This window comes from Pavona decussata, unplaced genomic scaffold, assembly GCF_977016875.1.
Source record: "Pavona decussata unplaced genomic scaffold, jaPavDecu1.1 SCAFFOLD_207, whole genome shotgun sequence".
Classification (NCBI taxonomy): Eukaryota; Metazoa; Cnidaria; class Anthozoa; order Scleractinia; family Agariciidae; genus Pavona; species Pavona decussata.
The window spans coordinates 477,606-500,330 of NW_028145612.1; the positions used below are offsets into that span (position 1 = coordinate 477,606).

Below are 22,725 nucleotides of genomic sequence, written 5' to 3' on the forward strand. Positions count from 1 at the left end.
AAGGCTGACTTTACGGTTAGGGAAATAAATTGTTCCAATATTTCGATTGGCACGACTGTGTCTCTCGAAATATTGGAAAAATATATTTCCCTGACCGTGAAATCAACCGGGCTATTTTTTTTTTTTTTTTTTTGCATTATTTGTTCTACAATTTGTTGCTGATCCTTTACCACAGAATCCGGTAGTTTTATTTCGTCTCGGTGCTCCTTACAAACAAAGTTACTGTTTTTACAAATTTCAAGTAACGAGAAACTAAAAGAACGGCCAGCGATAGTTCTGCTGCTGAAAAGGGTGACATGTCGGCGATGAAGACCTTGAAACACCTTAATAAAATTAAACTTGCTTATTTCTCTAGACACTGACGTCCTGTATGTCCTGTATGGGAACAGGTTGGCCTCATCATTCACACATATAATCTCTCATAGCTCCAGTTTTCCATTAAGGACCCTTAAGTTGTGGGTTGTGTTCAAAAGATTTGCGCATCAGGCAAGCGACGAATAGACAATATTTCATGGTCAGCTTTCCGCGGCTAACGGTATCCGATGAACAGGATATTGCCTTAGTATTCGTAAAAAAAAATTTGCGTTTTCACAAATTTCCGGATACGTGTGGACGACGCCTTAGTGATATATATGATGCGTAGCTTCTAGGGCGCTGTTTCGCAAACGCTTTCTTTAACGTTGAAGCAACATCACTAGCATTTGACTTACGCAAGTAAGTGGGGCGATTGATTTTCTTTTCTTTCCTAGGTTTTATAAATTTTATTGATGCATAAATGCAAGCTAGGGAATGTGGGTATACAGTACTGTCACGCGTACGAACATGTTTTCGAAAAAGAAAAGATTAACATTTTGAAAACGTGTCACAATTCTGGGATGGAAATTTGAACAACGTGTTTGGCTCACAGAATAACAATTTGGACAACCAAACCTTTAAAAATTTACAGAATGCCTGGGAAAATAGTTTAGAGTACAGTGTTCATTGTTCGGTATTGATAACATGGTAAGGAGTACGTCTTCAGCCGACTATGATCCCGGGGAGACGTGGGTTCGGTTCCTGCTTGGGACATGTCTACATGTTTTTCTTTTCGTGTGAGGTGTGTGTCGAAAGTCATGTTACACAGTGTTAGACTGGGAAATATTTATTCAGATGAATAAATGAATACGAATATATGAAACATACATACAATTTTAGCGACTGTCAATTACGACATGTTTGCCAATTGTTATCCGACTAACCTATATTCTCGTGTCTCAAATAAAATGCAAATAAAGCTTGCAGCAAGAAATTAACCCAGAAGACTGTCAGACATATATTTACGCCCAAGCCGACCACTTTTTTGTTTTGTTTTGTTTTGTTTTGTTTGACGTTCCCAACCGATTGGCACATCCGAGCCACGTGACGGTCAACCCATTTGCAAACGTTATAGCAAAGGCAGCAACTTCTTCCTAAATTATTAAAAAAATAAAAAGTTTCCGAGTGTTGATCCGGCCGGGGTTTGAACCCGCGACCTCCCTTTCTACAGACTGGCGCCTTAACCAACTGAGATAAATAGGCCTTCGTCGGACGCCAACTGCCCTACGAAAAAAAAATTCCATTCCCTTAATCGCTCGACCCCACATGGTGGGGTTCGGTCGATTAAAAAGATAGTAACGTGGATCCTAATGACTAGTCTTTAGACAGACACCAGAGAAGGAGAGTTGATCAAGTGTCTGTATATTACGCAGGTGTCTTTTTTTAAGGCTTCAAGTTTATATGGGTTTTGGACTCTTTTTGTTCAGGATAGTCGGCAAGGAGAGGTTCGATTCTACTGCATTTGACGAAACAAACTTTGACTTAAGCGTCCATAGTGTTAGTACTTATTTAAAAATGTGACACTGATAAGCAAACAAATGAGAATGTAGTTAGATTACCGCTAACAAGTTTATTTTGTTATCCACTCTTGATTACATTTTACCAGCAAAGGAGATGGCGCCGGATGCTTTACTGAAATCTGAACTACTATTAGTTATGTCAGCCTTCTGTGCTGCCGGTGTTCCTGTTCATTGTAGGAGAAAAATATTAAGAGTAGGTTTATTGAGAAAGAACAGGCTGAGCTAAGTAAGTAAGAATGCCATTGTATTCAGTTTTACGCTGATTATTTGGATACGCCTCCCTCGTCCCTCTCCCTTGACTCCTATCTTTGAGCCTTAAATCGGGGATCATTCATGCAACAGAAAGGTGGCAGTTGGGAGAGTCAGGTTTATTCAAGACAAACAAACGACAGTCCAACAGCTGTGGTGTTCATGTTATAGTCATGACACTTAAGGGACAAAGCTGACTGTCCGTACACCGTACTTAACTTTTACGTTTGTTTCTGCCATATTTTGCCGAGCTTCAGACCAAATGAGAAAAGTTGACTTAAAGTCCAAATTGAACACATGAGTGCAAATTGTCGTTCCTTAGGACTCTGAGGATTCTATCACAAGCCTTGTGTTCGTTGTTTTCTTTTCCATATAAAGTAAAGTTGAGGTTGACCTGCGTGCGTGCAGCCGTCTGCTATTTACCCAAAATGGACATAATTTGGAGATGATTATTTCGTCGTAGCCATTACCTGGAGTTGATTAACATAAGTTCCATTTTTTTTTTTGTTTCCAAAGTTTTGTCAACTTTTCTAAATTAATTCCATGCACGTGCTTTGTTTTAATTAATTTCTAGATGATCACGTTGTTAGTCTTGACTGGTTCCCTACCAAAATGTTGTTCTTTTCCCCACTACAGAATGGAGTCACTGATTCACGGACTGCGTTAAATTTCTACTGTTCACGTTATTGTATTTATCCATTGCTCACGGGGCGTCAACTTGCCCATGAACCCACATTTTACTCTCTTATCCGTGAACTATTCATGTATTCATTTATGAAACATTGTAGAATCCTTACAAGCGCCTAGCTGTGGTTGTTTCAAAATTTGATTTACTCGTGCAAGTGTGAAATAGTAAAAATATTTTTAATTCGTATCATCGACATTTGCTTCTTTTAGTTACCTAAAAGTGCTATTTCATTGCTTTTACCGTTTTGTTTTACTGCCGAAGAGCGGTGATAAAGTCCTCCCATATGGTCTTCTGATTACTGTTGACCTCTATAAAGAAATAGCAGACTATTAGGAGTGTTCCATGTGAGGTTCAAGGCAAGGCGATGACATCCTCGATGGGACCTTACCAAATTACTTAATCAAGTTAAAATGGAAATGATGATTAACCAAATATCTAAACTGGAGGGACATAAGATGACCAGGATAATATAAAATTGGAGGCCACTAAACGCAGTAAAACATAAGATCATTTACATGATACATGAACAGAATTGGAACATCATTTATTGCACATTAAACAAAAATTACATCCTGTAGGTCCTTTCCTTTAATTAACCGAAAAATGCTTATGGAGCAAGCTTGCTATTTCCTTTCTAAGTTTCCCACTATTTGCGCGCCTGCCATAGGCTGTATGCATTAGGATTCGATAAGGCACGTGTACATGAAGGGTACCTGCTCTACCGCTGTAGCACGTGATGTTTGTTCATTATTAAGAACCTCTTCGTGGTTAAACCAATATATTTAACATATGAGTGTTTTAGGTAATAACTTAACAATAATAGATAACTAGATAAAGTAGATAAGTGTTTAATGACAATTTAAGTAATTTTAGGTGTACATAATAAGTAGAGGGAACATTTCCCAGGCAGTGTAGAACGTATGTTTACTAGAAGTAAGGCAAAGCCACATAGGGCGCAAAGGCATTACCTATGGGTCATTTAACATTGAATGTTGTTATGGCTACGATCAACGTTGTGGACTTCTATTGTTTTTCTCTGTCAGTAAGGGTGTAAACTATTTCTAGCAAAAAATGAGGGCATACTCACGTCTCTTTCCGTGGCGTGCTAGGAATCAAAACAATAATTTAAAAGGGGTCGATAATTTATTTTATTAAAAAATAAAGCATGAAAAGGTAGTACACATGGGGAAAACGTTTAACAGATAACTTGCACTGCTGTTCAGCGGAGTCATTAGTTAGTTCATAACCGTTCACTTCGTTTGCTGTTTGATGGTGCGCAGCCACCAATATCTTTTAAAGCTAAGTTTTGTATTATATTATCTTAGCTTGTATGTATGTTTGTAGTTATCTCTCCGTAACTCTTCATTGAAATTGAAATAAAAAAGACAAAAATAAATAAATAAAAATAACTGACGAAGGAAGCATAAGCAGTAATGAAAAGGCATTGAGGTTAGTCAGTTCTCTGCCGACTGGACTAAACTGTCAAGCCTCCGCTGATGAACGCTTCTCTTGCGGACATACAGTTATAGTTCCCGCCACGTGTAAACAGTACAACTTTAAAACACTTCGTAAGTTGACTCCTTTGCTAAGTTGCCACTGAAATACTATCATAAGGATCCACTTACGGAGGTTCCACGTTGCACTGTATTTACTCATGTGGTGCGGGTGTGAAGGGGGAGGGGAGGGTCCGTCAGGGGACGAAGTAAACTCAAAGTCGTTAGGCACCACTTGTCCATCCTAGGGTCTGCATTAAAGAAACAGCAGTAGCAGCAGGATGAACTCCTTATGTCTACTTCTCGCGTGATTCAGGAGACCAAACGTGTCATTCTAAAAATAACCTGAAAATACACTAACCTACAACTGAAATACTGAGGAGTAATTCGCACGCCAAACTTTTTCACGAGGACTCTAAACTGACCGACTGATTCCTGACTGACGTATAAAATGTGTGCGCATATTTGTGTTGACGAAGTTATAAAAAATTTCATCCCTATATCTACTGTAGTGTGCAAGGCAAAAGTTAAAGCTCTTACCTCCCTCTTTTTGGCCAGGAGGACGTTCTATTAAAATATGAAATAAGGTCAATAAGAGTTTACTCGTAGCACGCGTCAAGTTCGAGCACGAAACACGAATCAAGTTAGAGTCAAGCTTAAATAACTGTATTTTTAACCAGGGTTTTCTACTTTTGCCAGTATTGAATACAGATTAGCCATTTCATTCGACTTTAAGCCCAATAAGATATATCGGGTGACGAATGTTGCTCTCAAATACTTGTGAACTTTCCAAAGAACTGCGAACCGATGCCGTAGTGTCTAGAAACAAACTGCTCATGGGTTTCTCCTCACCTCACATTAACAGTTTACAATAATTAGGATTCTATGTTTACTTTCACATGACTGAGGAATAAGGCGCTTATTTTCTTTAATTCATATAATGACGGGGGTAGTATCAAAATTACCGAGTGCCATCTTATCACGGTTACAGGTTACCCAATACTGAGTTGAAACTGAGTCGTACCACAAAAGGATAAACAGTGTCTAAACTGTGTGCCCTGTTATTGTTATTTCGTACCTTTCTGGACAACATTTACACATATTTGCCATATTACAAGCATTCCCTCTCTACAAGGCTTTGAAAGTTTTTAGTAGTGATATTTACATTTCTCAGGAATGCTTGTAATAAGACCGAGATAAGGATTTCTACTGAAAAGCTGCGAACTGGGCAGTGGGAATACTCATGGGGTACGCGTACGGCTAGGATTTCAATGTCAATGATTGTTATATGTGAAAGAAATGTGATGTTGTGTTTTAATCCTGGTGAATTCGGACCGAACAATTTAGTGAATTATAGATCAGTCTTGATCCCAGCCCATATAAAACAGACACTTTCCCTAAGTGGACAATAACTGATATGTTCCTAAGGGTGTCTGCATACAGGTGCCTCCACTAATAGCCCAGTTTACAGTTGTATACTCAGTGATCTTTGAGTCAAAGTGAGGCTGAAGCTGACTTTGCTTTGATACAAACCTTACTGCTTTTCATATGAAAATGTAAGTAGCTTGCGTAACATGATTTACATATTAAAAGAATCCCGAAGTCTTATTTTGCTTGAAAGAAATACGAAAATTTGGCCTCTCAGCCCTTTTTCATACCTTGGAAGTTAATCAAGAAATACAGCTTTGTTATCTAAAACAAACAAATGATTTTCATGATCTACCTTCCGCTGTATCAAAGATTTCACTTTGTGGGATTTTGGCTGGGCCTGGCTCTGGAATAAATAAAATAGTAGAACAATGATATAACAATACTGTAACAATAATAATATTTTAGTTTCATCAGGGTGCCTGTAAAGAATATAATCAATACAGGCTGTTCACAGGCTTCATTGCGCTGATCGAACGAGCCGACATTTGGAGGTTTGAGGCTCAACAGGTTACGTCATATTCAACCTCGCGCCCTGAAAGACTGGGCACGAGCCTGGAAATAATCTAAGTAGTGTCACTTACTCCTCTTGCCTTGGCGTGCTTGATAAATAATTAAAAAATAATAAATAATCAACTTTATTTAACGAGAGTAACAATTGACAATATTTCAACCTAAAGAACTAGTGGCCCTCGATAATATAAAGAAAATAAAAGGAATAAAATTGTGATAAATTTGTTGTACAAAAAAGAGCTACATGACAAAAAAGAGTGAAACGACAAAAGCTTGATAACATACCACGATGTTCTTCATCTCTAAAGTTTTGCATGGACCAGGCTTCAAAAAGACAATAAGCAAATAAAACTTATGCATCAGTTTATTTTTATTAGGACATTATATTTTTCTTAATTAAAGTTGCTATTTGTAGCGAAACTTACTAAAATTTTAACTATCGATAATTAGAATTATTGCGTGCTGAATATTAAAATTTGTGCAAAACGCGATAATAAAACGTTAAAAAAAATTACAGTCACTGACACTAACCTCTTTAAGAAGCTAATATCGCCCAACATAGCAGCTTTAACTAAGGTATATTTCCTTGCTAATTAAGGGTCAAAGAAAAACTAGATTAGACCAAAATGTACACTATTAAGATATAAATGACGGCCATGAGAGCACTGTAAAATCTAACCAAAATATTACACTTTTTAAAGCTAGTTAAAAAGAAACAAAATATATAATTAACGTACTCCTTATTCCAACCTATGTAATTTTCAAAATGACTCCGGACCATAAGTTTTTCTGATAATTATTCTTGCGAGGAAATTATCCGTCAACAAGGAAAGTCCACTTGTTAAACAGAGAAGTATAAAACGAAAAACTAGTAATGGTTGTCATGGAAACGTTCGCCTTACCTGCCAGTGAGGTGGCCAACATCAGGCTGAAGCAAAACACCACTAGACACGCATTCATTTTGAGGATTAACCTTAAACAGGAACAATAACCCTGAGGTGTCTTATAACTAGCACTAATAAAGCAATTAAAACCACTTTTTTCAAGAGAAATTCATCTTCAAGAGAAAGAGAAATTCATTTTCAAGAGAAATTCATCAAAGCTTAAGCCCCGCCACAGTTTGCAAGAAATTCTCAGTTTTTATCAATACTTTTGGTGAAATCCTCAACTGACAAAATTAATGACAAAGCAAGCTCTACATAAATTCACTTGGCAAGGCTACAAATTTTTTTAGCCAAAAGAAAAATTTGTGTGGGAAGTAAGTAGCAATCGACTCGTATGGCATCTTAAATTCAGCGTTGGCTGATTTAGAGCCGAGGCACGTCATTGAAGCCATGATAATCCTGCTGATTATCTAGAGCGAATAAGAAAATAACACGTTCTTTCTATCTTACCCTGCCTTGGTGTAATGTAAAATGGTCTTGTGCTGAATACGAGTGCTATTAGTCTTGAAGAAACCTTAACGTGCCCAGTATTGAATTCCTGTTTAATTAAGGTTATTGCTTTTCCCGCTGAGCAAAAAGAAATTTATTATATCCTTTATTAAAGTTCAACAGAAGGAGATAACAGGAAATTGGGAATTAGGAAAAAAGGTTTCTCAACCATTCATTGCCGGAAAATCGATACAATTGAGGAATATTCAATGAGCGATTTTTGAAAAGTAGGCATGTTATGGAAATGCAAATCCAATATTATGGCTAAATAGAAGCAAACTCAAGGCAAAAAAGCTACTTGACAAATTTAATTTCAGTGCTATTTTAAGTCTCCTCTGATTAAAATCTAACAGAACGTATTTCAAAATCAATAAACGTAAGTGGAGTGTTCTTGACATTAAACTAATTATTTACTAAGGACGCTGTCTCTGAAGAAGAATCATCTTAAATATAAATCATCTAAACGAGCGACATTGTTGGTAAAAGATTTCATATCTCGTTTTAATCACCTACACATGCTTTTTTTTACTTGTAATTATTAACATCAGCCTCAATCAGCAGGATCCGTTTCTTCTGACTGGGCGTGTACCACTTGAATGTTCCCAAAGCCCGCTCTTTGGTTTTTCCTCGGACAAGAATCTTCACCCCGTGGTCTCCCTCTTCACCTAGGTGTGCCAAGCCCTTAAAGGGTGCCTTCAAACAGTTACAAACCTAACATAGTGACGTTGTTAGCGTTCGATGGACAAGCAGGAGAAATTCTTAAGCCTAGACCGCTTCACGGCGCTGGTGTGCGCCTTATCTTATGTTTAAATTGTTAACTTCATGGAAACATGTTTAAGTCTTTCAAATCGTATGTTCTCTTTGCTTATCACCCTAATTTCTCCAATGGTCTTTTGGAGAATTTGTTTGTAAATCAGCGAAATATGTATGTTGGCGAGAAGGTTAGGTAGTAATAATCTTTCTGATTCTTACCAAAAACACTGGATAAAGTTCAAATATCCCCTTGCTAAAAATCATGGCTAATTTGGATGGGTTAGAAAACAATTCTTGCCCTCTTCTGTTTATTCTTACATTTAAGTCTTCTACGTAAACTGGATTTTCTCCGATATGTTTAGTTTATAAACAAAACCTAAGTCATTCAGTACTATTCGCGTCGCCATTCAACTCTCGATATGTTAATTGTGCTATAAAGTATTTTTCTTTCCTTATTGTTAAAATTAAGATGATGTGCACCGTAGACTGTTTGTGTTGCCTTGCCGAAAATAATTAAATATTTCTTATTAAGCGTGGTAATTCTTGTTTGCGATTTTCTATTATACTGTCTGAGAGCTTTTTGTTAGTTTACGCCGCAATAGAAAAGGACAAAAAGTGATCAGATGTTTTAGTAATTCTAGGCTTAGCTGTGTGAAGTGTATAAGTGTCTTACATGTAATTGGTTATCAGTCCCCGCCACCTTTGCATTGATCAATGATTAGTTCTCTGTTGCGTGTTTGTTCTCAGCACTTTCCCATCTCCTAAATGTGGAAACACATATCCTAGCTGGTGATCGACTTTAATTTGAACTTAGAAACAAAGGGATGCAAAACAAACACAAATCTTACTGGAGCAAGACATATCTACTTCACTTAACTATAGGCAAGAAATAGCAAAGTATTGTAATATTTAGGTTCTTATTACAAGACCACTGTAAACGTAACACAATAAACAATGCACTAAACAAAATGTTTTTCGGAGTAGTTATCATTTTATATTTTTTCCTTTAAAAAATAAGTTTGCAATCTCGTACCCAGAGACCTCAGGTTCTTTGGCCAGCGGTTGGTCACCAGGAGAGAAACTGGATAATTCGAAAAAATTTTTTTTTTGATTGGCTGCCCCGTAACGGCTCGAGCTTGCATTGTTTTACCGCAGGATAAGATTCCAGTTCCCCAGAGTCTCTCCTGGCGACCAACCGCTGGCCAAAGAGCCTGAGGACCCTGGGTACGAGATTGACAAGTTTGAAACTATAGGATCTAATAAAAACCGCTGTCCACAGTCATCAGCACGAAATTCCGAACCGTTTGAAAATGTTTTAAGATAGCCATGATATTTAGCATGGGGTATTTCCTTTTGGAATGTAATTTACAGCTTATTTTTATTTGCACCTTCCAGTTACACTGAGTTCAATTCAAGAGTGGGGACTGGAGTCTGATTTATGAAATAATTACTTGAGTTCATTGAATAAAAGCAAGCAATTTTTTTCTTGGCAACTAGATTTTTATTCCGTTCATTTGGTTTTTTTCATTGTGTTTACTACGATCTGCTTCTCTTGCCAAGGGCTGGCGCCTGAAAAAAAAAAACACATATGACATGTTAACATATAATATGAGCCTCTCACGTAGGGTTAATTAATCTAGAGTCTAAATTTAGTGAAATGGTATTATTTCTAATGAACTTTCCTTAACTTAAACCAAAGTAATTTTATCGCTATGGTCACAACATTAACTCTAATAATCCAATCAACATTCGGGGTCAAAAGCATGTGAATTTAGATAGGGGCAATCGAAAATAAAAAAAACAAGAAAAAACGAGGATAAATTCACTTGACCACTGGGAAGAAGAAGAAGAAGAAGAAGAACGGTGCGACTTCCCAACTTTCATCCTCTCGCATCTCTTACCTGTGTCAGTAAGCTTTAAATCTTCCAAGCGCATACTCTATAAGCTGCTCCGTACCTAAGAGAAAGAAATGAGATACTGTTAATTAATTAATTAATTAATTAATTAATTAATTTATTTATTTATTTATTTATTTATTAATTTTACTGCATAGCAGGTGACATAATGTAACGAGACCAAAGACACATTATATAACACGAACTAATGGCAGGGCCTAGCATTAAAAAATAGCAAGATAAAGCTTATTACACGGTCCGGCCCCCTATGATGATACGGATCCTATCATAGATCTCAACAAGTAAGGCTGTTCAAAAACAAATATCACGTATTTAAGCGAACCAAGCGGCATAATAAGCATAGTTAAATAAAGTAGTTAAGCAAAAATCCAGAGACCTCATAATACTGAAAGAAATTACCTTTGAGCTCATAATTTGAAACACGCGATGGTTGAATACAGGAATGTATTCAGTGAGTATGAAATACTCCAATTCCTAGTAAACTCGCTATACACAAGGAACTAAATTGGTCGAGAACCGTGAGGAGAGCGGCCGCCACGGAGAAGGAATCGTGCACGCCTTCCATCTTTTACAACATAGTTGAATTGTTAGCAATAACGAGGCTATCGTTCAGGCACTTTTTTAAAGATATTCCCATGAAGAAGCGCTAGAAATGACATTTCAGAACTTTTAGATTTCAAGATTTTCTGGAGGAGCAGTCCTCAGACTCCCCCCACCCCCCTCTCCTTCCCCACCACCAAGATTTTTGCCGCTGAAGCGCTCCCAACATTTGCCTCAGCTCTCCTAAAAGTCTGGCTACGGCCCTGGCTGTTACAGTTTAATAGCTTTGTTGCTGACAGCAGCGCCCTATTGCTTTCTAATTGTTGACCTTACCATCATTCGAAGCAGTTTGTGTGATGGTGGCAGTAGGGGGTTTAGTGGTAGTTGTAGTCTTTCTTCTTCTCCTAGACCTAAATAGCCAGGCTGTAACGTTAACAAAAATGAAAACCTTTGTCACTGAGTGAAAATAAAATCAGAGCCTATTACTACGGAAAAACTATACTATCTCCATGATCTCTAACTAAGAAAACTTTTAGAACTACAAGGAATTTTTTCAAGATCGCTTGTAGAATCAACTGAATGCTACCAGGGTTCATTTCCCTACAGATCTCTCCCTTTGAAGTTAAAGAATTAGGCCTCTAAAGCTATTTTTAAAAAGAACCAGTCAAATGCCGTTAGACTGTGGCTTCAGTGATACCTAATTCAGTATTTGTTATATTTTATATGTATTTGAGATGTAAAATATTTTTGTATCGCTTATATACGAATTTCATGTAAAGAGTCATAACTTATGGAGCTACCGTATCAGAATAAAATTGATTTTTTTTTCTCTTCGAAAGTGTGGCTCTTCTTGTATTTTTTTAGGTCAAAGAGTAGAATTAAATTAGGAGTTGATATTTAGAATTGAGTATAGCATGTACAGGGCCGCACCTAGGATTTTTTGTCTGAGGGGGCAAACTCCGCACACCCCTCACGGGGGTCTCCCGTACATAGACAGGGTTTATAGTTGGACGTGTTTGTTTTCACCCCTACTCAGAAAGTTGCCTCTAAGACCCTAAAAGAAAATAAAACACACTGATCCTTTTTGTCTTAAATTGCCATGATTTATAATGGCATAAATACCTTGTTTAGCTTGAAACTTCCCCCGAGGTCTCTGCTATTCAATGATGATTCGTATATCATCTTAAAGGGACAGTATCACGCTACTTTTAGTACCACATCGAAAATCGGAAAGATGCTAGTCGGTTGATAGCAGCCAAGATATAATGACAAAAGTCCATTAAAAGACTATCAGAATGCAAAGAAACTATCCAAGGATATTTTCGCCGGCAGATGACCAAGATAGAGAGGGGTTCAAATTTGAAGACGTCTGGTAGAAGTTTTCAAATTTCGTTGTTGCAACGCACTAAAAATCGCTGGTTGTACTATATTTTGGTTTAACCTTTCGTCTTAGAATCACTATTAATATTTCTTTAAATTAGCGATTGAGAAATTAATTAACACAGCGTTCAAAGTTTAAATTTAGTGAATTTTGGTCGAAAATCGTGATATCTCCCATCGATCTCCCATGATACTGCCCCTATAAACTCAAGCTTTACTGTGAACAGCAGTTTAACACTTTGTATGGATGGTTTCAAAAATGCGTTGAAAGCCTTGGTCAGTTTGAACAGAGACAGTGGTTTGAAGGAGCTAAAATCCCAGGTTTCGGTATAAGAATATCAAGTCTTCAAAACGAGCCTATTAGGCTGTTCTATATTCGTCTCCAAGTTGACTTCAGGTCATAGATCTCTGTTGGAGTGGGAGTGAAGCCCGTTTCGCAATGAATTAACAGAATAACAAGGCCACTTAATCGATCTTCTGTCATTGATGACCAAGTCCACAGGCAGCCTAAATTACAAAATCATTATTTTCATAAGAACACTCGTACTGGCGTTTGCCTCGAAAGATTTTTCAAAAGAATCATTTGGAATTCACATTGAAGGAAGATTTTTTTTTTCAGACAATTAGTCGATTTTCGGACCAATACAGCTACAAGAAAAAGTTCAACAAACTCAAACACCATGTTAGAAAAAAAAAATTCAGTTTTCCTAGCGAGGGAAGCTGACCTCCCCTCCCCCTCCTCCTCCCATGTACGGCTCTGATGTATTTGTGCTATTGGTGATATCGATCATCATGTACAGCTTAAGTAGGAAAATCATTTAACAAATCGACGGCAGTTTTCTATGGTCTATACACTTATAGACCATAAAATGATGTCAAAAATGTTCAAAACTCAAGTAGAACCACGAACCGCAGGCGAGTGGTTTCACTGCCAAGTTTTGGACATATTTTTACAATAACATGGAAAAAGGACGAGTGGAATTGGCTATTTTCTTCGTTAAGAAAGGGCGCGCTACATCTGACGTCATTTTTATTGTCTGTACTCTCATAGACAATAGCTACGAGCCAATCAGCGCGCGGGAATTTGGACAGTTATTGTAAAATGTAGCTTATTACGTTATATAATTTCTCTTTGTAAAATTAAACCGTTTTTTCTTAACTTACGTGATCTTTTAAACCTGATAGAAAGTGCTGCCGAAGAACAAAATACACAAAATTAGTTTTCCTTTTTTTTTAAATCACAACTACGGGCAACTGTTCAGGCATTTTCAGGACCAGTCCTAAGAATTAAATTTACAGGTTTGCAAGGATCGTAGAAAATATTTTGTATATAAGAATGGCTTAATTAAGTTCAAGTAAAACTTACATAAATTTTCAGTGTCTTCAATAACTTGCTCTGTCAGTTCTCAGTGCATTTTACATTTCCAGAGCTTATTTTCCCCTCCATTACACATCAACCAAAATGTGATAAATACAACTTCTTACCTTCTTTATAGGTCTTGTCAACAGCCTTGACTTTTCCAGTTGTAACTTTTAAAAGGAAGAAATGAGAAAAGGTTCTCCGATAAACAAAACTAAACACACCCCATCTTAAACCGAGAGAACTCACTTAAGAGGGGGAGAAATTTTACCAAATTAAGCAATTAAAGCTTTCTCCAAAACGATGCAGTTTTCTTCTTCAAGAACAACGGATGATTTGTTTTTTTCCAAGTCTTTACTCTTGCAGGACAGCCCTTTTAGCGCTTAGTACGTATGCAAGCTGTAACGTGTAAACGACAGTTGTCCCGCGGCCATGTTACCTCTGCTTTAATAGCGGTGTGAACCGGCTTTTAAACTAGCTCTGCTGAGAAGGTTTCGCCGCGTAATGATGCGTTCTCATGAAATAAGAATGGGGCAAAGGAAAAATATTGGTCGCGAAGGAAATCAGGTTTGTTTTTTGTCCCATGCTGTGAGTTTATTACTTTTTCCTGAAAAATTTCTTGTGGTAATTTTCCTTCACCTTCTTTTTACGTCAAGATATATAGCCAGGATAAATGTAAATTGTTCATGTAAGGTGTAAATGTTTTTAACGTGCGTGGAAGAGTGCTAAGAACTTGGTAACTGGAATTAGTTACTTAACTTTCAGACCTGCTAGAGCAAACACAGCAACCACACCCAACGCCATCAATAATCCGAGACGCATTGCGAATATTCAGCAAACTGAAAAATAAAAATAAACAGGAAAACGAAACCAAAAGGGGGAGAATCTTATAGTTAGAGGACTAAGCTTAAACTAGCTCTTCACGCGCGAGCTATTATAATGACTTGGGATTTCAATTCTGCTTATTAAAAAATCTTCAGAGAAATAAATGAGTAACTCGGCCGTTACAGCCAAGATTTTGGAAGCTAGTCCAGCTGTGATTTGATAGAAAACTTAACCGTAAAATCCGTTAAGGCCAGTAAAAAACATGTCTTACCTACCTTTCTTGGTGCGTTATTAGGAAAAAATTGAAACTGAAGGCTGGCAAACGAACTGATCGTTATCAATGTTGTACAGAATAACAACATCTTTTTAAGTCTTCCCACCTGGCCGACCACACGGACAGTTACAATAAAATTTAGATAATGACTTTTGAACGCAATTACTAACAGTCCCTATTATTTACCCAATATGTGTAAATAAAGAATTTTAATTATTAATTTAATCTGCAGTCAACTTTTAATTCGGACACAACATATTTATATTGTAAAATAAGGGTGATGTCTTCACAGAGAACTTTCTTTTAAGCCTTGTTATGTTTTACTCTAACCCTAACCCTAGAAAACCTTGTTATTCGTTGCCTTAAAAAAGATTTTGTCCGGGACTGAAAACTAGGTTTCTGACAGTTTAATCGATTTGGATCCAATTTAAATATTGCCATTTTCTTAAGAACCACAAGAATCATCCAAGTTAGTCGATAGACAGGCAACCTTTTTATTTCAGGACCAACTGACAGTAAAGTTAATAACTTTTACCCGCAGGTCATGCCATTCTAACAAAAAGCCATTTTCACTCAAGAAAAAGCAACTCTACCGGCCTCTTAACTTATCAAGCTCCTTTGATCCTAGTTTTTTTATTAGCTTCTGGTTCGTATACTTCAGTTGAGGAGTTACGTGAAGAAGGATGGAACATAAACAGCCGTGCGTTTCACAAACTGGCCTAATGTGTTTCTTCATCTTGAATTTCTGGTAATAAATATTGTGCACATGAAGTAGTGTTTCGGGCCCGATATGTTTTCGGGAGTTTTGAGTAAAGCAAACCTTTTCCAGGTGTGCATTTCTCAAATTGGATCCCGAAGAGCTTTCGGGCCATAAAAGTAATTTTCTTATCTCTCCTTTTTTGACAGATTGCCGGTTGTTTTCTTAGAAACTGACTCACTGTGTTTCTTAATCTTGGAAAACTTTAATTGTTTATTCTTTCAAAATTATAAAAAATTAAATATTTGGTAATAAATTTAGTTTTTCGGGTCCGAAATCTTTTCGGGAGTTTGAAAAACGCTCGCCAGGTGCGATTTCGTGTGTACTAAAAGCTTTCCAGCAACGGAAAAACAACAGCTTAGATCTTTACACTTGTGTCTACAGAAAATACTTGCCCTCGGGGTCAAAAGTTAAAACAAAAAATAAAATTAGCAAACAAATACGAAAGAAAAAAGATAAACTATCAATAAATATACAAAAAAAGTTAGAAAATGGCGTGTGAGAGACAAAACAACAAAATCTGCATGACTTAGATCTATGTTTTAGTTTACAAACATGTATCATTTGAGATGCTTTCATATTTACAATTCACCGAAGTTGAGATGAATGGCGAGGTGAATAATTGTTTGAGTATATACCAAACAAGCTGGATGACTAGAGGAAAAAAAGATTACTCAAGTGAAGAAGGGCTCAAAAATTGCGGATAACAGTTCACTGTTATCCTCTGACGTCATAGCTTTCGCAATGTTACACGTTCATGGTCTTTTGGCGGTAAACAGTTCTATTGTTGGATGTCATGTGACAATGAACTAGCCAATGAACACTTGCGTCTTTGCGGGAAAAACTTCATCTATATAATAAAACTAGGAATTTCATGATGAAAGTGATTGCTGACGACATGAATTCACGATTTCAATATGTTAGTATAGCTACACAAATTTCATTGAATATTATCTTTGAAGTTTGTTGTTCTTATCAGGGATCTCCTCACGAGAAGAGGAATTTCGATTGGGAGCTGCACAAATCATCATTCAATCCTTGCGTGCAGACACACAAAAAAGAGACTTACCATAAGGGATGGCGAGTGTTCTATAGTTCGAAGGGTATCAATCCTGTTTCAGCTTCTCTAGAGGATGGTCTGGAGTTCTTTCACAATCAGTACGAAAATGGTTTATCGTATCGTGGGATTAACAAAGCCAGAAGTGCTGTATCAACGATTATCCTCCTTCCAGATGGTAGCTCGTTTGGAAATCATCCAATAGTTACCCGTTTCCTTAAAGGTGTGTTTAAGTCAAGACTCGCATTGCCGCGTTACAAGGACATATGGGATGTTTCTGTTGCTCTGGATTATTTAAAAACGTTGTCCCTACTTGAGGAGTTACACCTCATTGGTCAGGAGCTAGGGAGTCACGTGCCTGCCCTGTAATTACCTAATACAGTATATCTTATCTTGCTCGCCCACATTTGACTTCACCTTTCCGGGAAAGCCTGTTTAATTTTATAATTTTCTGTGAAGAGATTCTTACGCCCTTTTCTCCACTCTGTTCCCTTCTAAGTAGCTTGTTCACAGCTATTGAGGAAGATCGAGACAGGGGTGTTACGATAATAACAAGACTGTCGGTGTCTACGCTAAAACATTACACAAGCTTATTGAGATTCATTTGCTTTTATTATGTTTGGCACTGGACCCCTTAGAGTTTAAAACATGTAGCATGTCTATCTCAGGCTGCCGTTACTTAAATGTTGCTCTTGACACTTTCTTATTTGCCTCAGGCCACGGCTTGGAATCTAAGGAAATCAAACAGACATGTCAGTCTTTTGCTGTCTGGAAAACAAATTTATCGTTGCAATCGCCATGCGCCATATGAAGGTTCTTCCGCCATTTCTAGTGGGGAAGGAATAAGGGAAACTAGATCATCTGTGCCGCTGAATCTTTGGACAGTCACATCGATGGCGTCGTATTTCGTTTTGTTTTTGCCTGCATTCAACAATAAACCGTTGGTTGGCTAAAAGCAAACCTCGTTCCCATGGTCCTTTCGATATTCACAATGGTGATACTATTCTCCGCCCAGCCGACATAGTAGGTTTACACTATTAGCAAGGTAAACGTAAGTACAAACACTGTTGTTTGGACTGCCTTTGGATCGGAGTTCAAGGACCAAAAGTATGAATCGGTGTCAGCCCAAGTACTGACCTCATTTCAAAATTTCAAATTTGAAAGTCCTTCAGTTTTGAGCGGACGTATTTCTCCTTTCAAGGTCGGCCAACATCTCATACGTCTATTTACTGTAAGGTTATCCGTATTGGCTCCCAACCAAAATGACGTCAAAAATCTTGAAATGTCTATTTTCGTGAACTTTCTCAATTTTAGATTGTCAACTATTTAGTATATTAATTTTAAAACAAATATGTCTCACACTTGAAAGTTCTTGACTCACAGCTTTGCGTAGAAATGCTAGGAAGTCAAGAGGTAAAGTGATAAAGTGTCCACAAGGCATTAATCGTATGTTATACATGACTATACAGAGCTGCATATTGGAAATTGCACTACTTACCAGACACCAATCTTTTGAACGCATCTCTCCCGCTTGCAGGCACATCTTCCCTCTTCATCCATTGGGGCTTCAAAATATTCCTTTTGCATATCTGGGGAACACCCGACTGCCATAGGCGGGCACAGTGGAACACAAGCGATACTGTAGCCACCGTTAGTGCATTTGCACCTTCCCGTGCAAGAGTCGTTGATAAACCACTTGTTAGAAGCACGGTTCTTACAATCTGGGAGGACTTAAATAATGAAAAGAGAGAGTGGACAGATACTGAGCTTGAATTGTAATAATAATAAACACTAGCTTCGTAATTGCCACGGTTTAAAAAAGTCGCGCTAGCCTACGTAGCAGTCGTTTCCTTTCCCAAGCGCGGTCGGTTCATTACATCGTAAAGGAACAAAAATGGCAAAGGGTAACATCTCGAGCAATTTGATTGGCCAATTTGTTTCCTTACTAGCGTTTCTCGAGTTCTCTGGCTTGCTCAGAAACTCTGGTTTACGTAAGGTCAACACTCTGCAGTTAATAGGTCATTTGGCTGCTATACTCACCCGGCATAGGAAGTAGTGGGCGACCGAGTAAACCAGCACTTGGTGGACGTGTTGCGCAATATTGCCGCTTGCAGGTACACCTCCTTGTGGGGTCAGCCGATAGCACATCTTCGGTCTTAAGGAGTTCTCCAAGGCCACATACAGGAGAGGGTGAGAGTGGACACAAGCTCACACAACCCAGGCTACCACTCTCGCCATTACACTTGCACCAACCAGTGCAATCTCTATTAGCAAACTTCTCCCCGGGTTTGTAAAGTTCACCATTGTGAAAGCACACTTTCTCTGTCAATCAAAACAAATCACAAAGGTTTGAAAAGCAAGTAAAGATATGACCTATGCTAATTTTAACGAGAATGGGAAACTTATTGGAAAAACTGGACAGCTATAAACGCCATCGTCGGAGTTTTGCTACAGGTTGAATACTTTAAATTCTACTCGGAGGAACCATATAAGGCATATAAAGACGGTAACTTAAACTTTGGTGAGGGTTAAAGGCGGAATGGCATATGGCATGACGTGCGTAATGGCATAATTATGCAAAATATAAGATATGCGGAATGACGTAATGAAATTAATTAACTGAAGAGCGCGTCCTGTTTTCGCGCTAATTTTATAACAGCAGCAGGTTTTTCGACGTTGCGGACTCAAGCTGAACATTAAACAACAGATGGAGGATTAGAAACTAAAGGCCTGGGATAGATCGTGTCTGATCGCTGGTTAGGAAGAAGTGAGAGTGAAGAAATCGATGATACTGTTTATTGTTTTTGCGGCAAGAAACTATTAATAAATGAAATTTCCAGTTGACAAAAAGAACGTGGCAGCGGATAGCGTGGACAAAAAGCAGCAGCAGACTAGAGAAAGACTAGATATAACATTTCCAATGCCAAAACTATCATGTGAGAGATTTTAAATTTGAACCCCGTTATTTTATGGGACTCTGTGAACATTTAACGCTTACATAAACAATTTGTAATTACTCATGGGAAAATTTGTTCTACTTTTTCTCACCTTACATTTTCGTCGAGCTACGTACGCAAGTCACTGTTGAGCCGCTGAACAAGCTAGCTAAAAGCTAGCTATTCAATACGGCGAAAGATATGCCAGTTCAGTTACGCCCGGGCGTTATCGAACTAAAAAGGTCTTTCAGTGCCTGACTTCACAGACTAACTTCAGATTTAAAAGAGAAAAAGCACTAGAACAACAAGATGTCAAGTATAGTGTCTAATTATCGTCAGCCTTATGTGAGACTATTCTTATTACAAGTGCATTTTGGTCAAATTGTTGTTCAGATCCTTCAGATCTCAATAAATTAGTCACATAGCACCAATTTTCCCGCTCATGATAAATGAATCATCGGGTATACAGGGTAAGAGAATTGATCCATTATCGAGGGCTTAAAAGAAGATAAAAGAAGATAAATGTTTATTATTTTCCCTCGGTAAAGGATCAATCTTTTGTCCTGATAAGACTAAGCGCTGCCACGTTCTTTTTGTCAACCAAAGTCGCAAGAGGAAATTAAAAGTGAACTTGAAATTTAATTTACAACTATTTACAACTATGCATAGCTCCTTGAATGCGAAAACTATAAAGAGTTTTCATCGATTTCTTCACCCTCACTTGTTCCTAACCAGAAATCAGACAATATAATCCTTGATTTGTTGCTTAGTTGTTTAATACTCTGGCCGCAGGCTCAAAAAAGCTGCTGCTCTTACAAAATTGGCGCGAAAACATGACCCGCTTTTCAGCTAATTTATTCCCCGCGTAAATCGTATTTCACATAATTATGACATTCCGCGCGCAGGATGCCATTCCACTCACCGCTTAAACTTGCGTCGTGTCAAGGATAAGAGCTAACAACATAATGCCATTAGCGGGCTCGCGATAAAAATGATTTCAAATGGATACAAATCTGAGGCATCAGTCAGAGGATCAAGGAATGTTTTATTTTAAAGAATGGAACAAGGAGAGGACGACAGGAGGCTAGCAGTTAATGAAGATTCTGTCAATTATTTTAAGGTTTAAAGTTTGACAACGCCATTCATTCAAACAGTGCTTGAGGTATTCTGACCAAGGCAACGAAATATCACTAATTAAAGAGAACATTGAGAAAAAAAGGGTAATTGCGGTTCACTGCACCGGCCGATATGATCGAAACAAAAGTAGATTTACAGAGAACCCTAGCATTTAGAGTCATAAGGCTTGCAAACGAACTGAGCAAGACTTGTATGTAATTTAAGTCCATCTTTTCATCCTAAATTTTGGGATAAACAAACAAATAAAAGATAGTGTCGTGTTGCTGGAATAGATAGTTAGTGAATTCGCACTTTGTCAACCAGTATTCCCGCCATGACAACAGTAGGTTGACTCAACCTAAATTTGTTGGTAGGCAGGACTTCATTTTAACATTCTAGCTTCGAAATTTAACTTACCCTTTGAGAGTTCTCCGGTAACTGACGGATGAAGAGGCGACCTGGCAGATGTTAAGGCTTGGAAAATGGTGAACATAAGGAATAGAACCGACAGAACTAACACTCGAGCCATGCTTCTATCTGTGTAGTAGCGTTCTTGTTCTAATGGTTTGCGTCACAATTTACCGAGCGGTGAAATGGCACGTCTGGTCTGATGTGCAGCTTTTTATGATTCTGTAAACAAAAAAGGTATTGTTCACCATTTGTTATTAGAACGCCGATTTTAATCTTAAATTACTACAGATCAGATATTGTAATCTGGAGTAAAGGATTGCGTTGTTATTAGTACAAGCTGTTAATTGAATCAATTTTTAAGACAAGTTGTTGAGTTCTAAACTGATATACGCGAATTCTTGGTAAGGAAAATTTCATAGAGAAGCATTAATTCACACCCTATCTGGTTATGTATTGCACAAAAGGGAATTCTGTGTTCTGTGACATTACAAAAGAAAGTTACACGAAATAAAAAGCTACTTTTTTCATCATTCGCCTTTGTCACGGTCGTTTTAATTTTTAATAGATAATTCATTATTTTCTCCTGAGAAGTAGCATGTGAACTAACCTGTGATCAGGCCAAATTTTAGCAACGCTCATTTTTCCTCTTACTAGCCGCTCGCTTATTTTTCATTGCCCAGGGAATGGTTTGCCAAGTGAAATGAAAATATTAAACACCTCTTATTGGTCTCGATGGAAACAGTTAATTTTGTTTCTCGTGAATCTCAACGACATTGAGTTTCGAGGGAAACAAAATTAACTGGTTTCCCGAAGGACCAGCCATTACGTAATTTGTTACATAGCACGACAAAGACATTAAATGAGTCATCACCTTATTGAAAAATGGGGCGCATATATAATGTCAGCAATGTTGGTAAAATTTACAAACTTCGTTGCTAATATCCTCAAGGCTTAATGATGTGTTTTTAAAATGATAGTTGAAATTTACGGAAATATTACATCTAAACGAAAAACCGCGGAACAGAACAAAAGACAAACAAAACTGTGAAAAAGGCTTTCAATCTTACCACAACATCACGCCGCCGTCACTCCCGCTCTGTTCACGTGAAAAAGGGCCCAACAATTGCGGATAACAGTTCACTGTTATACTCTGACGTCATAGTTTTCGCAATGTTACACGTTCATGGTCTTTTGGCGGTGGTGATGGTCTGGTGTTCTATCACAATCAGTACGAAAATGGTTTATCGTATTGTTGGATTAACACAGCCAGAAGTGCTGTACCAACGATTATCCTCCTTCCAGATGGTAGCTCTTTTTGGAAATCATCCAATAGTCAAGAACCGCATTGCCGCGTTACAAGGACATATGGGATGTTTCTGTTGCTCTAGATTATTTAAAAACGTTGTCCCTACTTGAGGAGTTACACCTCATTGGTCAGGAGCTAGGGAGTCACGTGCCTGCCCTATAATTACCTAAAACAGTGCATATTTTATCTTGCGCGCCCACATTTGTGGGAATGTGTCCACTCACAGGATTTAAAACCTGAGTGTTCAGGTTCCTGCGCTCTATCTCACGTGACACCCTAGCTCCTGACCAATCAAACCTCACCTTTCCGGGAAAGCCCGTTTCATTTTGTAATTTTCTGTGAAGAGATTCTTACGCCCTTTTCTCCTCTCTGTTCCCTTCTAAGCAGCTTGTTCACAGCTATTGAGGAAGACAAGG

At 37.9% G+C, this 22,725-nt stretch overlaps 1 protein-coding gene and 2 long non-coding RNA genes across 4 annotated transcripts; all 3 read right to left on the reverse strand.

Moving 5' to 3' along the window:
• Positions 1–1,909: 1,909 nt before the first annotated feature.
• On the reverse strand, positions 1,910–7,683 carry LOC146460731 (uncharacterized). Its single transcript, XR_014857565.1, has 8 exons — positions 7,640–7,683; positions 7,148–7,218; positions 6,531–6,569; positions 6,028–6,078; positions 4,845–4,871; positions 3,899–3,916; positions 3,052–3,119; positions 1,910–2,038 (listed from the first exon to the last, which is right to left on the reverse strand). It is a non-coding gene; the product is annotated as an uncharacterized LOC146460731 (long non-coding RNA).
• Positions 7,684–9,916: 2,233 nt separating this feature from the next.
• LOC146460732 (uncharacterized) lies at positions 9,917–14,786 on the reverse strand. Its single transcript, XR_014857566.1, has 7 exons — positions 14,728–14,786; positions 14,395–14,466; positions 13,753–13,797; positions 13,432–13,458; positions 11,221–11,310; positions 10,333–10,387; positions 9,917–10,000 (listed from the first exon to the last, which is right to left on the reverse strand). It is a non-coding gene; the product is annotated as an uncharacterized LOC146460732 (long non-coding RNA).
• Positions 14,787–17,134: 2,348 nt separating this feature from the next.
• Positions 17,135–21,563, reverse strand: LOC146460733 (uncharacterized). Of its 2 annotated transcripts, none has more exons than XM_085087682.1 (4): positions 21,010–21,563; positions 18,581–18,862; positions 18,039–18,261; positions 17,135–17,271 (listed from the first exon to the last, which is right to left on the reverse strand). In XM_085087682.1, coding segments are annotated over exons 1-4 (618 nt in total). In that variant the 5' UTR covers positions 21,122–21,563; the 3' UTR covers positions 17,135–17,270. The 2 variants fall into 2 exon arrangements, with proteins under 2 accessions (XP_084943808.1, XP_084943807.1); XM_085087681.1 differs by having other exon boundaries at positions 18,039–18,270; positions 21,010–21,148.
• Between the last annotated feature and the right edge of the window lie 1,162 nt (positions 21,564–22,725).

What these genes read in the sequence shown, in the direction of transcription:
- LOC146460733 (XM_085087681.1), bottom strand. Translation starts at nt 21,121, where the DNA reads ATGGCTCGAGTGTTAGTTCTGTCGGTTCTATTCCTTATGTTCACCATT. An exon ending in TACCGGAGAACTCTCAAAGG is followed by an intron (nt 18,863 to 21,009) that starts GTAAGTTAAATT and finishes TTTGATTGACAG; the next exon opens with AGAAAGTGTGCTTTCACAAT. An exon ending in CCCACTACTTCCTATGCCGG is followed by an intron (nt 18,271 to 18,580) that starts GTGAGTATAGCA and finishes TCATTATTTAAG; the next exon opens with TCCTCCCAGATTGTAAGAAC.